The sequence below is a fragment of the Vulpes vulpes genome, chromosome 1 (assembly GCF_048418805.1).
Source record: "Vulpes vulpes isolate BD-2025 chromosome 1, VulVul3, whole genome shotgun sequence".
In the NCBI taxonomy this organism is placed as follows: Eukaryota; Metazoa; Chordata; class Mammalia; order Carnivora; family Canidae; genus Vulpes; species Vulpes vulpes.
Window position 1 is genome coordinate 77,358,272 of NC_132780.1, and position 14,484 is coordinate 77,372,755.

The 14,484-nt window shown below is 45.8% G+C and overlaps 1 protein-coding gene across 3 annotated transcripts in view; it reads left to right on the forward strand.

The window, feature by feature from the left end:
- Window positions 1-4,076: 4,076 nt before the first annotated feature.
- The window catches only part of CNKSR3 (CNKSR family member 3), an 88,354-nt gene continuing 77,946 nt past the window's right edge, over window positions 4,077-14,484 (forward strand). Inside the window, exons 1-3 of one of the 3 annotated variants that reach the window (XM_025997822.2) lie at window positions 8,149-8,265; window positions 8,483-8,597; window positions 8,692-8,786. Coding sequence is in view for 1 of the 3 variants with exons in the window: in XM_072767462.1 (XP_072623563.1) it covers window positions 4,480-4,531 (52 nt within the window). In the remaining 2 variants the exon portion in view is untranslated. Of the gene's footprint in view, window positions 4,532-4,849; window positions 4,944-5,498; window positions 5,612-8,148; window positions 8,266-8,482; window positions 8,598-8,691; window positions 8,787-14,484 lie in introns of those variants that run through there. The other 2 variants (XM_072767472.1, XM_072767462.1) reach the window with 2 other exon arrangements.

The window sequence follows — 14,484 nt, forward strand, 5'->3', positions numbered from 1 at the left end:
CTTCCTTATTTTGCTACTCCCATGTTCGTCCAATTTAGTAATAGCCACTAATCCAAAGTGTTCCATCCTTAGTTCTCCAATTAAAACATTAATAAAATATGGACTGGTTCAAAATGTTAATACCATGTTGCCCTTTAAAACTTTCTTGTCTAGGTTTACCAGGATCCTTCCCTCTGATAAAGATGACTGAAGAAATCTTCCCCTCAGAAAATCACACGGTACCTTTGGCCTATAAATATTACTGGCACTAGGGGCACCTGGGTGGCTCAGTTCGGTAAGTGTCCAACTCTTGATCTCAGCTCAGGTCTTGATCTCAGGGTCATGAGTTCAAGCCCTGTGGTGGGCTATACACTGGGTATGAAGGCTACCAAAAAAAAGAATTTTTTTTAAAATATATAAAACTGCCATTTGTTTCTGAATCTTCTTTGTGCTTAGTTTAATGCCCTATAAGTACTGAATGAGTATTTCATTGGTTGACTAAATGACCTCTATGTACAAGGAGACTCAAAGTCAGAAAAATGAAGAAGCTGGAAGAGAAATCTAGACTTGGGTTCTGGTATCAGTTCTACAAATCAGTTCAATTTAGAAGAGGATTTATTCAGTTTCTTGCCCTGTGTCATGAATTGTGGTAAACATCAAGGTCCAAATGAGTAATTCTGAAGAAGATGACATAGTTGCAGTTTGGTAATGTGCATGCATACACTGTGTAATAGTAGAGCTACAGATTATAACTAGCAGAGAAGAAAACTTAGCAAATTTACAAATGATCTTTCTGTCTGCACTTTAATTTCCGAAGCTATTTACCTTAGATTCTGCCTTTATTCTGTGCCATTAGTGACTCTGGATGTCTTCAAGTTTGCATTTCAGACAGGAAGGCAGGCCTCCCTAAAACTTTCACATGCTAACAGCTGTAATTAAAGCAGAAGGCCTTATTTAAATAGTAATTAGCCTTCAGGACTTGAAGTGTAAACAGAACGCTAATTCATTTAGATAGTTAATTGGTCTTCTGGGTTAGAGATCTTAGCATGGCCTTCCTCTTTAGCTATGATGTATTTATGTACTGAGAACAGATAGTGTGTTGACTCAGTGGGATGCAATTTTGCAAAATCTTGCTTGACTCTCAGAATTTTAGCTTTTAACTCCCCAGTAAAGGCTAATGTGAATGAATTCAAAAACATTGTGAAAAACCTCAAGTAAAATTCTATAGCAAAATCATGAACACTTGAATTTTTTTTCATAATTACAGGGACCATGTGGCCCACTTTATTCATATTATTTCCATGTGATTATCGATAGCTTCCCTTTAGTATTCAGGAATATCTTGGTTTGGAGATAAATTATGTGGTCATCCTATTCATAATTAAAGGTGACAATGTACAGTTATTGCTGTAACAAAAGGTGTGGATAAGATTGGTTGTTTCCTAGTGAACCCAATGACAAATGTCAAAGTCCTTTTCCCGACTTTCTGCCATAAAGATGATTAACAAGTGATATTATTAAGTTTTAAAGATCACCTTTTTTGAAGGTCATTTACTCAACCAGGAAGTTTGTCATTGTCTTTGCCAGGTTTGCTAGTCTGCCAATAACTCTTGATCAAAAAAAAAAAAAAAAAAAATCGGGATCCCTGGGTGGCGCAGCGGTTTAGCGCCTGCCTTTGGCCCAGGGCGCGATCCTGGAGACCCGGGATCGAATCCCACATCGGGCTCCCGGTGCATGGGGCCTGCTTCTCCCTCTACCTGTGTCTCTGCCTCTCTCTCTCTCTCTGTGTGTGACTATCATAAATAAATAAAAATTAAAAAAAATCATTGTATTTGATAACTGCATATCTGTGTTGTTGTGTTTCCTCAGCCCCAGAGGTGGCGTGGGTGGGTGGGTGGGGGGGTGATCTGATGTTGTTTCACTTTTTAAAGTTTTTTTTCTTCTTACTCCAGCTAATCACAGTGTACAACAGGTGCTAAGGCCTGCTGCTAGCCATCTTTTCAACATATGCATCCCAACAGACTTGTATAAATAGTACCTACCACACTAATTCAACAAATATTTTGTGAATATGGTGGCTGGGGGCATAGGAGGCATTCACAGATGCTGATTGAATACTAAGCACTCCTTTGACTTGGTGTGAGGTGCTACCAGCTGCGTGATAGGAAGAGGAAGAGGAGAGAGCTCTATATAAATAATATCAGGTAGGTTCTGCCTTCAAGTCTCCAAGGGGAAGGTGTGAATAAATAGTCATAATTAGAGGTAAGAATCGTGAAGTGCCAAGAGAATCTCTATGAGCAGGTGGTAGAGCTCACTCCCGGGAGGAGGGGGGTGTTTCACGGGAGGCTTTGAAGGAGGAGAGGTAAATATTCGAATTCATGACTTTCCCTCTGTTCAGGGTTCATTTTGGCCTCAGAATTGAGTCTTATGAAATGTGGAAGGGCCTTCCTCATGTCATTCTCCACAATTGTGCACTCGATTTTTGTATGTTTTTGTTGTTCTTATTGTTTTGTTTTGTTTTTGGCTGGCTAGTACCTTTTCCTTCAAGATTGATGACTAATCCAAATGAGCATCAGCTCGTTTTGCAAATACGACTATTATATACAGCAAGAAATAATGCTGAAAGCTACCAATGTATTATGATTCACTTTAGCATGAAGTTGATGTATCATTGCAGTAGCATTACTAAAAGAAGTGAGTTGAATCTTGCAGGGTAACCATTACCACACCAGCTCTGGCCTGCCAAGCACCTCATACTCAGTAACAGGGAGGTAGCCTTTCCCCTGGCATGCGGGCGATTGCTTTCCATTAGCGCAGGGACGGCATGGGAGCTGCTCTTCAATCCCTGGGTGCTTGCTGTGAGTGACAGCCCCGTGGCCCCTGACTGCCACCCAAGACCTAAGTAGGAAAACAGAAGGGGTTGGATCAAAGTTTTTCATTTCAGATGAGAGTGGGAGAAGGCTGAGAATGAGATGATTAGCTCCATTTCCCCTTGCCCCAGAAGTGAGGGCCATTTCCTCCCCAACTCCTCTGGCTTTGCCCACACGCCATCATTCTGTGTTGGGCACCTTCAAATGCCTTGGCCCTTTTGTTGCCAATGTGTTGGGCACTTTCAAATGCCTTGGCCCTTTTCTTGTCTTCAAGGCAAGATTCATGGGACTTTGTGGCCCAGCCCATCCCAGAGTCAGGAGAACTTGGCCCATATCGAGTTAAAATGAAAGATAATTGCTCTTAGACCCCTTGCCTTGAAGATCCAACAGGGAAAGCTTAGTTTGAAAATGAGTAAAAGGATGAAAATACACACATGGAGGGCCAGTTTGTCACTGCAGGTTAGAATGGATGAACTGGAGAGTGAAGTGAGTAGCCCAAACTCTTGGTGAGCTTGCTGTCCCTGGAGAAGGAAATAACATCGGGCTGGTGTTCAGGGCGTTAAAACAAACAAACAAACAAACAAACAAACACCAACTGAGTTACCTTGTCACAGTGTCACCTAAAATACGAAGTGAAATAATTTTGCCTTGAGATACTTAAAACGAAGAAAGCTTAATCGTAGAGCGATACTGATGCAAAGCGCTGAAAATGAACAGAACATGCAGATCCTACTTTTTTTTTTTCTTCTTTCTTTCTTTTTGTGTGTGTATTGTTGCTCACACGGAGACAGACTGTTCTGCTACCAAATAGGACCTGGGCCTCACCCAAGCCAAAGGGCTCTCCGGGATGCACGTACGACCTACAACCCGCCCCCTGAAAAGGAAAGCAGGGCCCGGGACACTCCGGCTGAGCGCGCAGGGCTGGGAGAGGGAGCGTAACCCGAGCCGGCCGCTTCGGGCGCACCCACCCCCGCCCCGAGTTTCCCCGGGCCCTCCGCCCCGCCCCTCTTTGATTCCGCGAGCGGCGACCCGAGCCGAAACTTTGTAACCCGAGCGCGCTCGCCGGCGCTCCTCCCTGCCCAAGTCCAGCCCCGGAGGAGGCGCGGGAGGTGGGACCTGCGGCCGGGCCGGCTCGGGGACGCGGGCGCACGCGGCGCGGAGACCCCGGGGGAGCGCGCGGCGGAGAGCGGGAGGGCGGGAGGGCGGGAGCCGGACGGGGGCGCAGCGCACGGCCCGAGAGCCCGAGCTAGAGGTCCCGGCCGTCGGCGCGGGCGGGCGGGCGGGCGGGCGGCGGGAGCGGCCGGGCCCCAAGGGCCCCCTGCGGAGCCGAGGCCCGGGGGGCCGGGGGTCACGGCCCCGCGTCCCCGCAGCTGCCGTCGCCCAGGAGCCGCAGCTGTGCCGGGGCTCCCGGCGGCGCGGGGGAGGAGGAGGAGCCGCAGCTGGACGGTGGCAGCTGGAGGAGGAGCCGCGCGGCCGCCCGAGGCCGTCCCGGAGGAGCGGCGCAGGGATGGCCCGCTGACCGCGGTCATGCAGCCTTGACGGGGCGCCGCGGCGCACGGGGACCAGCCGCACCGCCCGGGAGCAAGACTCGCCGCCGACCCTAGCCCAGCGGGGAGCGCAGCCGCCTGCCATGGAACCGGTGACCAAGTGGAGCCCCAAGCAGGTGGTGGAGTGGACCAGAGGTGAGCGGGGCTGGGGGCCCGGGTGTCCCGCGCAGGGATGGGGGGACCGCGGGGCGCGGGGCGCGGGGCGCGGGGTGCGCTGCGGCTCCTCCAGGCGAGACGCGTCCAGAGCGCTGCGCGGTGACAATGCAAACTTCGGAGCGGCCCGTGCACCCCTCGCTCTCGTGCCTGCTTTTGGGGGTGCGGTTAAGGCGGGCCGAGGGGAGCCCCAGCGTCCAGCGGTGCAGCGGAGAGCGAGGTTGGGGGCGCCCCCCCCCCCCCCCCGCCCGGGCCCGGGTGCGGTGCCCGGCTCCTAGGCTGCCCGTCCCGGGGCGGAGAGGCACAAGGCGCCTTTGTGTGGGTGACTCCCCGCGGACCTCGTAAATGCCGCCGGCCCGGAGTAGTTCGCCGGCGGGACGCGGCGGTTGGACAGGTAAAGGGAGGGAGACTCGGGCGAGCCGCCGAGCCTCTGTTTTTGTTGGAGAAGCGACAGGGCGGCGGGACAGCCGGCACTGCGGCGTGCACGCCGGCGACAAGCCGTGAGCCAGACTCCCTGGAGGGGGGACTTGCTGGGGGAGGTGCCAGTGCCCACCCCCACCCCCACCCCCACCCCCACCCCCGGCCGTGGCGCTGCGTTTTTAGGCCCCAGTGAGACCCTGGCAAGAAGAGATCTGTTTAGAATAACTGTCCTGACCTGTATTTGGGATGAGGAAAAGCAGTGGGGTTGGGGAGGTGATGGGTGATGGAGCAGGGGTAGAAGCTGCACTCAGAGTGCCCTGGCTCACTTTTTAGGGCTTCCCAAGATTTCCAGGGAAGAGTGATAGAGCTTCCTCAAGCCTCTTTGTACTCTTCCAAAGAAAGGAAGCCCACAAAAACAACCTCTGTTTTCATGGGTCCTCCCCTCCCCTCCCCTCCGCACCCCCAGCTTATCATCTCTTGGTTTCAAGTCACTATTTTTTTTTTTTCTTTCTTCTATCTGCTCTTCCAGGTGAGGAATGGTGTCCTTTCTCAATAATAATAACTAGAATTGTATAGCGCTTTACAGTTTGCTAAGAACTCTCTCTCTGTTATTGCCTTTGGTCATCACAGTAAACCTGTGAGGTAGGTAATACTGGTAAGATCAGGTCATCTTTCCAACTGTCTCACCCGTGGCTGGGGCGTAATGGAAACTGGTCATCTCTGCATCTCATTTCTCATGCCTGCATAGTACACAGAGACCACGTGGAATGGGATGTTCTAGATAGATGGGCCATATGGCATGTGTCAGTGGGGAATGCCTAATCATTTCCTGCTGTACCGGGAACAGAGAAGAGCTTTGTCCAAGGACCAGAATTTCCTGGGCTCTTACTTAAAATGAGGATGAACGCAGCACAAGCTTATACACTGGTGACTAGGTTTGCCTAGGTAGGGAGTAAATAGCATTGCCAGTGCTTGGCACAAAACGTTGACTTAAAAGCTGTGAGTCCTCAGACCCTATTTTGAAATGGGGTATGTTCCCCTGTTCAAGACAGCACCAGATCCCTGCAACTGGTGACTTGCTGAGACTGAGTTGGTTTTACCCATGTGTCCGTCATAGAAGCAACTTGAGAAACGGCTGATTTTCAGCAGGTTTTGACCTCCAACAGCTGTTCTGAACCAACAGGGTAGCTCCTAGCCACATGTGACTCTTAAGCCCTCAAAGTGGGCTGGTTAGAATTGTAGTGTTTTAAGTGTAAAATACACCCATATGAAGACTTAGTGCAAAAAAAAAAAAAGTAAATTACCAAATTTTTCATATTTACTATGTGTGGAAGTGACTATTTTGGGTATGTTGGGTTAAATAAGATTTATGATTAAAATTAACTTCACCTACTTATTTTTATCTTCTTAATTGTGGCTCCTAAAAAAATGGAAAATTAGACATGTGCCTCACATTTGTGCCCTGCAGTGTATTTCTGTTGGAGCATACTGCTCCAGAGTAAAGAAGGGGTTACAGTTTATCAGTCTTTGGCTTTCCTACGCCCCTGCCAGCCTACTTGATAATGTACAACTAGAAAAATGGTAACAGGCACACAGGAAGGTTTTGGAGTGAGATCTTCACACCCTCAAGATTCATGTCTTTTTTTTTTTTTTTTGAGAAGTGTAAATTCACATCCTGTTATGTTTGCTTAGTATCTAAAAGGAAGAGCAGATTCAAAGGTTTTTGGTATCCAATTGCCTTGACGTTATGACCTGAGATTTCTTTCATCCAGGGAAAGTTTCCTACTGACGTGAAAGAGCAGTTATGAGTGGTTTGATATCTTGGTATCAGGAGCACTGGACACTGATTAGGTTACATACCTGTGGTTAGCATGTGGCAACTTGATACAGAATGCTTGCACCCTTTTGGACCTTAAGTACAGCCTCATAGAATGATCTGGATACTTTCTGTGTTAGAACCTAGAAAAGATAACAAGAGCGAGTGTGGCAGACTCTTAGATAAGAGGCTGCATTCTTCCAAATTGCACGACACATTGCCTAAATATTTTTCATAGTAATGATGCGAAAGTATTGACTTTTCAATCAACTATTGACTTAATGCAAACTTGTTTGCTTATACAACTATTTTTAGTTGTCTTTGCTAACCTCTCTGTCCAACACCCACTTTATAAATACATCCTCCTGATAAGCAGTTCTTCGTGTAGACTTTGCCACTCTTGGTGTTGCAGGAGTATGGTATGGTAATTGTGAGCATCGTAGAAACCGTTGGATTTAAAGCTGTCGAAACCTGACCATACCTTACAGCTTGCCCTTCCTCGTGAATGAGGTTATGAGGCAGGTGCATGTATTAGGAAAAAGAATTTATGTCTATGGAATGAACTAATTCATGTGGATTTTATTGTTATTATTTTATTATTATAATTTTCATTTGTCTGAATGTTTAGCTATACTGTCACCAATTTCATCATAATTTTAGTAGGTCCTCCATAAATCTTAGCAGCATATCAGGCTCAGTTCTCTGGAATGTACAAGTATTCACTTGTTTAACATATGTAACCACGTTTTGAGGTAGGAACAGATTTTTCCATTTTGTAGTTCCATTCTGAGCACAGAAAGGTTTAGTACCTTGATCAGTGTCACACACGGGGAAGTGACAGCAGCATGTGAGCCTGGGTGCTTTGGCTTTACTCCCATCTTCTCAGGAGGTTCTCACTCTTAGAGGACTCTCAGAATCTTCACCACGTTGAAGAGCAGACCTTCAGATTCCCACGATGTGAGTTATTAATACCATGTTAGTGGAGGAGAGGTACTTGGTACATGTGTGTCTTATCCTACCTACTTAGTGTATGTCAGGGAGATTATTTGTAAATCAGATGAGTTCACAGGTCATGGCACTCTGCCTTTAAATAATTCCAAAGATTTTTGCAGAGCAAATGATCTTTTACAATGTATATCAGGTGAGGATAGCGTCTGGCGCCCATAACTGAAAATCCAATTTACAGGAGTTTAACCAAATGGGAGTGTTGGTTTTCTCTTGTAAAAGGAGGTCTGGAGATGGGGAATTCAGAGGTAGATGGGGGCTCCATGATGTGGTCAGGGGCCCAGGCTCCTGCCATCCTCTTCAGGCATTCTTAGCATGTGGTGTAGCAAGTAGCATTCATCTTCATACTTCAGGCCTCGGTGCAAGACGGCTGTTCCACCTCCAGGGTCACGTCTTTATTCCAGGCAGGAGAAGGGAGACCCAGAGAAGGCAAAAGACTGGTGGTCGCCAAGTCTCCTCCTGGGAGCTCCATCAAGTGAGTTGGCTTACATCTCAGTTGCCAGACTGTCACGTAGCCTCATGCTACAAGGAAGCCTAGTTACTGTAGTTTTGTTTTTTTAACTGGGTATATGATAGCCCTGAAAAATAATTGGAGTTTGTTCAGTGAGAAAGAAGAGGGGGTGGGGAATAGATATTGGGAAGCAGCCAGCAGTGTCTGACACACAGTAATTTATATGTATTGATCTTTATAGGTTCTCAAAGTAGGATACATGTCATAATTTTCCAGTTAACATCAAGCCCGAGGTTCAGCCCTGTTTTAGAAAAGGTGCTGCTCTCATTCCTATTAAGCTTTCTCAGGTCAAAACTGTAAGTCATATGAAATCTTTATCTGTAAGCTTGTTTTAAATATTAGAAATTGCAATGGAAAATGCAGCTACCCAAGTTGTGTTTCTGTTTTCAGACCACTGGGAAGTGTCTTTGACAAGGAGGAAGGACCACTGATTTGGGCTGGAAGTGCCGTTGGTCCTTGCTGGGCCTGGAGTAGGCTGCTTCTCAGTAAGTGTGTTGTTGAGCGAGCACACCATAAGACGCAGCCTTAGTGGCAGAACGGAAGTCTCTCTGGCTAGCTTCTGGCTCCTAGCATGGTACCATTTCTCCATCACCAGGCAGGAGTAGAAGGGTTTCTTGTGGGATTCAGGGCATCTGCCCATTGTCTGCGGTCTGACCGCAGGGACTGCTCTTCCCTGTCACATCTGTTAGTATGTGGCAAGTTGGCGGTCTTAAAGCGCCTCACTGTTTTGTTCTGGAGGGGCTAGAATTTCAATGTTATCTCTACAGATCTGGTACATAGTAGGTCAACTCCAGTATTAGGCCCCTGGGCCCCCTCCTGCTGCCAATCCATACAGAGGCCAGTTCTTCCTATAATCCTGATTCGGACTAGGTTGTATTTTTCCCATTAGCCTTGTGGTCAGTGAAAAAAGGAGGTCCCTTTCTTTTGACAGTTGTAGGTCTCCTTCGTAGGCTGGAAACTTCTCTTGATTCTACTCTCCTCCTGGTTCTAGTCTATTTCCTGGGTTCTAGCCATAGAGTTGTCATAGTCATAGTAATAGAAAAATGTTTACAGAAGCATTTATGATGTGTCAGACATGGTGCTAAGTGCTTTATCTTGACTCCTACAATTCTCAGAAAACCCATTGAGGTGTGCAAACCATTATTAACCCATATTAAAGCTGAAGAAACTGAGGTGGAGAGAGAGAGAGGGAGAGAGAGGGAAAGGGAGAGGGAGAGAGAGAAAGAACATGCTCAGGGTCCCATATTTAAAAGTGGTGGTGCTCGTAAACACCTTCCTGTCCCCCGTGACTTCATCACATCATGGCTTGCACCAGGACAGTGGAGCTCCGTGGTGAGTGTGGGCCCGGGAATCACATTCGGGAGCTCTATCCCAGTTCTGTCCCTGAGTTTGTGGTCTTACGTAAGTTCTCAATAAATTACTACTCCTGTTTTTATTGCTTCCTTTTATTCTGTAGCCCCAGGTCACAGATTTTTCTCTCTGAGCCATCGGGTGTGTCATAAGGTCAACTCCTTATCAGGGGCACCAGTCAGTCCCGAAGACATTTCCCTGCTATTTGACAACCACTCAGAGGATTCAGGGCAGGACTTGCAGCGGATCGGGAAGATTCTTGGCTAGCTGAGTGAAAGACATCAATTGCCAATATCATGAACCTTCTTTGGGTCGATAAATCCAAACCATATTATCTCAACCTTTTTTTAAAAATAGTAACTGGACTTCCAGTGGACACAACGTTAGGGCTGGCTCATGCTGTCAAATGTCGACTGCTGTCTGGCACCTGGTCCATGGCCAGCAGTCCATATCACCTGGGAGCTTATTAGAGATGCAGAAGCTCCGGCCTGCTGAACCAGAATCTGCATTTTCTGATGATCCCCGGGTGATTAGTGTGCTCAGGACAGCTTGAGGAGCTCTAGCACATGACTGCAAACACATTTTTTTTTTTTTTTTTATGATAGTCACACACACAGAGAGAGAGAGAGGCAGAGACACAGGCAGAGGGAGAAGCAGGCTCCATGCACCGGGAGCCTGATGTGGGATTCGATCCCGGGTCTCCAGGATCGCGCCCTGGGCCAAAGACAGGCGCTAAATCGCTGCGCCACCCAGGGATCCCTGCAAACACATTTTTATACTCTGCTGGTAGGTTCTGCTATCTGATCTGACACAGTCTCAGTCTGTTTTATTTAAGTCTTTAAATGTTGGCACTTCATTTGAGGATGCTTGACTTGGCCAGTAATTAAAGCAAAAAGGCAATCTTAGGGTGTGTGCTTGTATTTATAAGCACCACCTAGCAACAGCATCAGGTAATTCTCTGCAAACTAAATGAGACATTTCCCCTGAGATTTTGTACGTATGTTTTGGGACTCGAAGAGCTCTCTTGACAACCTTTCTGTTTCTGTTTTTGTTTCTTACAAGTAGTAAGAAGGGAGCTGTGGGATGGTCAGTGGTCATCATGGTTGGAGTTTGTTATCAGGATTGTCAAGTGGACGTTGGAGGATGAGGCGGGCTTTTTGTGACCACCCAGAGTTTACCACAATTAGCAGATTTTGTGAGATTTCACAGTTGGTGAAAATGACACAGAATGTTATTTTGGGAACATCAGAGCAGTTCTCAAAATTTAAAAGTGTGTGTTGTGCCAAGGCCAGGTGTCTCCGTTCAGTCTCCATAGAGATTAGGAATGACCTCTTCATGCTCGAGTCCCACGTGGAAGCTGCCGTGTCTGTGTTCAGAGCATTGCATGGAGCTATGGGGGTTGGGGTCTCTCTTCTGTGTCCCACGCTTCTGTGTCGCTGCCGCCAGCTCTGACCGTTCCTAGCCTGTTGGGTTCTTGCTCTGGGACATTTCGTGTTCTCACCTTGATTTCCCATTTTACTCTCATTTCATGGTATTCCTAGAGTTTTCACCCCAGGCTTAGCCATCATTTAAACTTCTAACAAATAAGACAAGTTTTATTTACATGAGCTCTGCAGAGCTCTTCCATGTATGTATGTTCTTTCTTGAGTCTTTTCACAAGCCTGAGAAATGTGCAGTGAAGCCACATCTCTGTTACAGATGAGATTTTGGCTTCTAGTTGTTAAATGAGTTGTCCAAGGGCAAAGGCCAGGCACTGGGACCAGAATCCACACACTTCTGTTCCCTTGTTCTGTCCAGTCCAGACCTGGTTCCTCCTCTGGCCAAGGTGGGTGTTTTTTGTCTTCTCCTAATTGACACATGTGGGAAGGGGCAGCTGCAAAGAACTTCTGACTTTTTGTGTTTCCTGATTATCCATTTAGTATTTATACTCATGGGGCATAGGCCTTTCCTTTCTTTTTTCTTTCTTTTTTCAATTACACAGCCTAAGGAGGACCCTACATATTTTGAACCTGACCTTTAGCATTCGAGACACTTACTGCTAGTTACTTATTTTATTGTGGTTTGTTCATTGTGTTGCTTTGTTTCAGAATACGCCTCAGGAATGGAATACATCATTTCTTTTTTTTTGACACTCCTAATCTCTATTTTGAGTGTCATATTGTAGTTTTTTTGGTCTACGATGCAATTAGCGTTTCTATTTGGTACAATCATACACAGAGACATACACACACACACACACACACATACGTAGACCCACAGCCAGTGCTAAGGCCCTGAGGTGCAAATGAATTTGGAGTGTTTGAGCAAAGGAAGTGTGGTGGAGTCTTGAAGAGCAATTTATGGTGATGGTGAGGGGAAGGGTGGGTAGAGATGGGGTGAGAGATATACAGAGGTAAAATCCTATGGGGTCTTACAGATCTTGGTCTTGTGTTGGCAGTTTTTTTCTAGTTGATGTGGAAAACAGGGGAGTGACAAATTTGATTTGGATTCTGGGGCAGAATTGAATTTAGGGGGTCCAGCTGGAATGCATTACACTGTTTTGGACATGATGGCATTTTGGACTAAGCTTTGGTGGCTCCAGCATTTGAGAAGCCAAGTTCTAGATAGAGTCAGTTCGTTGATAAATCATTTTGAAATTATGTTTGAAATTGTGATATATGTATACTTGTGGTTGTTTTTTTTTTTTTTTTCCTTACTAGGGTTAGGAGAGCTCCCACCCTCCCCTCATCCTGATTACTCTCTTGTCGTTTAAATAGAGAGTGCAATCTGTCTTTTTGCATTCACATGCTTTGTTCCCTGTATTGTTCTTTCCTGGCACATTTTGCTGGGAGCTACAGTTTCTGAAGCTGTTTATTCATCTATGAATAGGGGTTTTGTGAAAGTGGACATAGCCTAGTTTGTTTTCTTTGACATCAAATGGCTGATTGAACAGTTTTTAACCTGGGATCAGAAGGGCAAATGCAGTTGTGTTTATTAGAGCAAAACAGTTCCTTAGAATGAAGATCAGTAGGTTGTAAAAGCTAGAAAGCTTTCTGTAGGAAAACTTAAGAAGTGTTTGAGTCAAAGGAACTCATAGATAAATCTGATTTAAAATATTTTTGCTTCATTGAGGAACTATCCCACTTTTGCCTTAGAAAAGAGAGCCACCATGCTTTTGGTTGAATAGATGGTGAATTGAGAAATTTTTAACAGGTTGGAGTTGAACACGTTTTTAAACAGTTAATGCATTACTTATCAACAAGGTAGAGTGGGAGGGAAATGAAGGTAGGTAGGCTTATAGGAGAGTACCTTGGAAGCTTACTACATGTATCTGCCTTTCCCCCAAGAAGAAAATCTGTCAGCCCTTTTAGAGGAGAAACCCCTACGTGTTATCTATCAGAAAAGGCAGTGATTATGATAATCTGAATCATGCTTTCCTGAGGAAAACCTTTTAGTGAAAGGAAACATTCTATTTCCTATTTTCAGAAATTTGAAGCCAAGGGGAAATTCATTGCTTTTGGATTTAGTAGTGTGTGTGTGTGTGTGTTTGTGTGTGTGTATTTCCAACTTTAAACTGTGTTAATTGAATAGTCTTTTCATGTTCTCAGAGTAATTTTATATTACAATGTTTTAAAGGTAGTCAAGTCAAACTACCTGGAATATGATCTTTGAGACAAGAAAACTAGCTTCCTATGTAGAGTGGACCAGACTTCATGTAATACTTTTTGAAGATTTGAGCATCTTCTTAACATGGATTCCAGGTGGAGTCTTACATGAACCATGCATAGATAACATGGCTTGAGTAGTACGAGTAGTGACTGTCTATGCTAAAGCCAAAATTGTTAGTAATGTTTTTGAAAAACCACAAATACTCTCTGTTAGAAATATGCCTAGAGACATGTAGTATGAAGTGGTTTGGTTATAAATACCCCTGGGCCAAGTTGGAGAATCTTACATAATGCTCATCTGAGAAGAAAGACCCATTTTGGATGTGAGGAGAGTCTTCATTCTTATCTGGTGCCTTCTAATCAGTACACTCAGTAAGCACCTATATAAGTATATGAATATTGAACCTGACTCCTGACATTTTTAAGCTGAGATTTTCTTGAGACCCTTTCTCAGCCCCATACATGTGGCACCACACTTCCCCCCCAACATCTTATCATTGTTATTCTTGAACTTACTTTCTCAGCGTCCACATCAGCTGGGAACTTACACATGTACATTCTTGGGCCTCACCGCAGACTCACAGAGTCAGACACTCTGGGGTTGGGTCCCAGGAAGCTGCATTGTATCAAGTTCCTCAGGGGATTCTGGTGTTGGCTAAAATTTGAGGACCATTGATCCATACCACTCATGTAGAACATATAAAAATAAATGATTTAAGGCGTAATTCTTATCTACAGTTGGTTTTCCACTAATACATAATGGGCAGTTGGGAAGGAGAGCTTTTCCAGTAGGGATGGTTGTTACGTTTTTCAGTGGATGAGTTAATGTACCTCTGTCTGTGAGTGTCCTTTCACGGAGTGGGCAGGGAAGGGTCACAGCTGTTATCCGTGTGGGCTCCTAGCCAGCTGCTCTGCCCCAGACCCAGGGGATTCTTTTGTTGTGTACCTCAGAATGCTGGGCCCCAGGAACACACAGAAGGAGAGGAATGTTTCATGGTCTGAAGGGACCTGTTTAGGTTTTGGGTGGAATTTTCAGACCTTGCTCTAATAGAAGAGCAGAATGTAACACCCCCTCCTTCTTTCCATTTTGAGAGAGAGGGTGGATAGTTGTTCTCTCTCACTTAGCACTCAAGTTTTGGCTTTGAACTGGGCAGGCAGATGCAAAGAGAGGTGAGGGAAAGAAAAA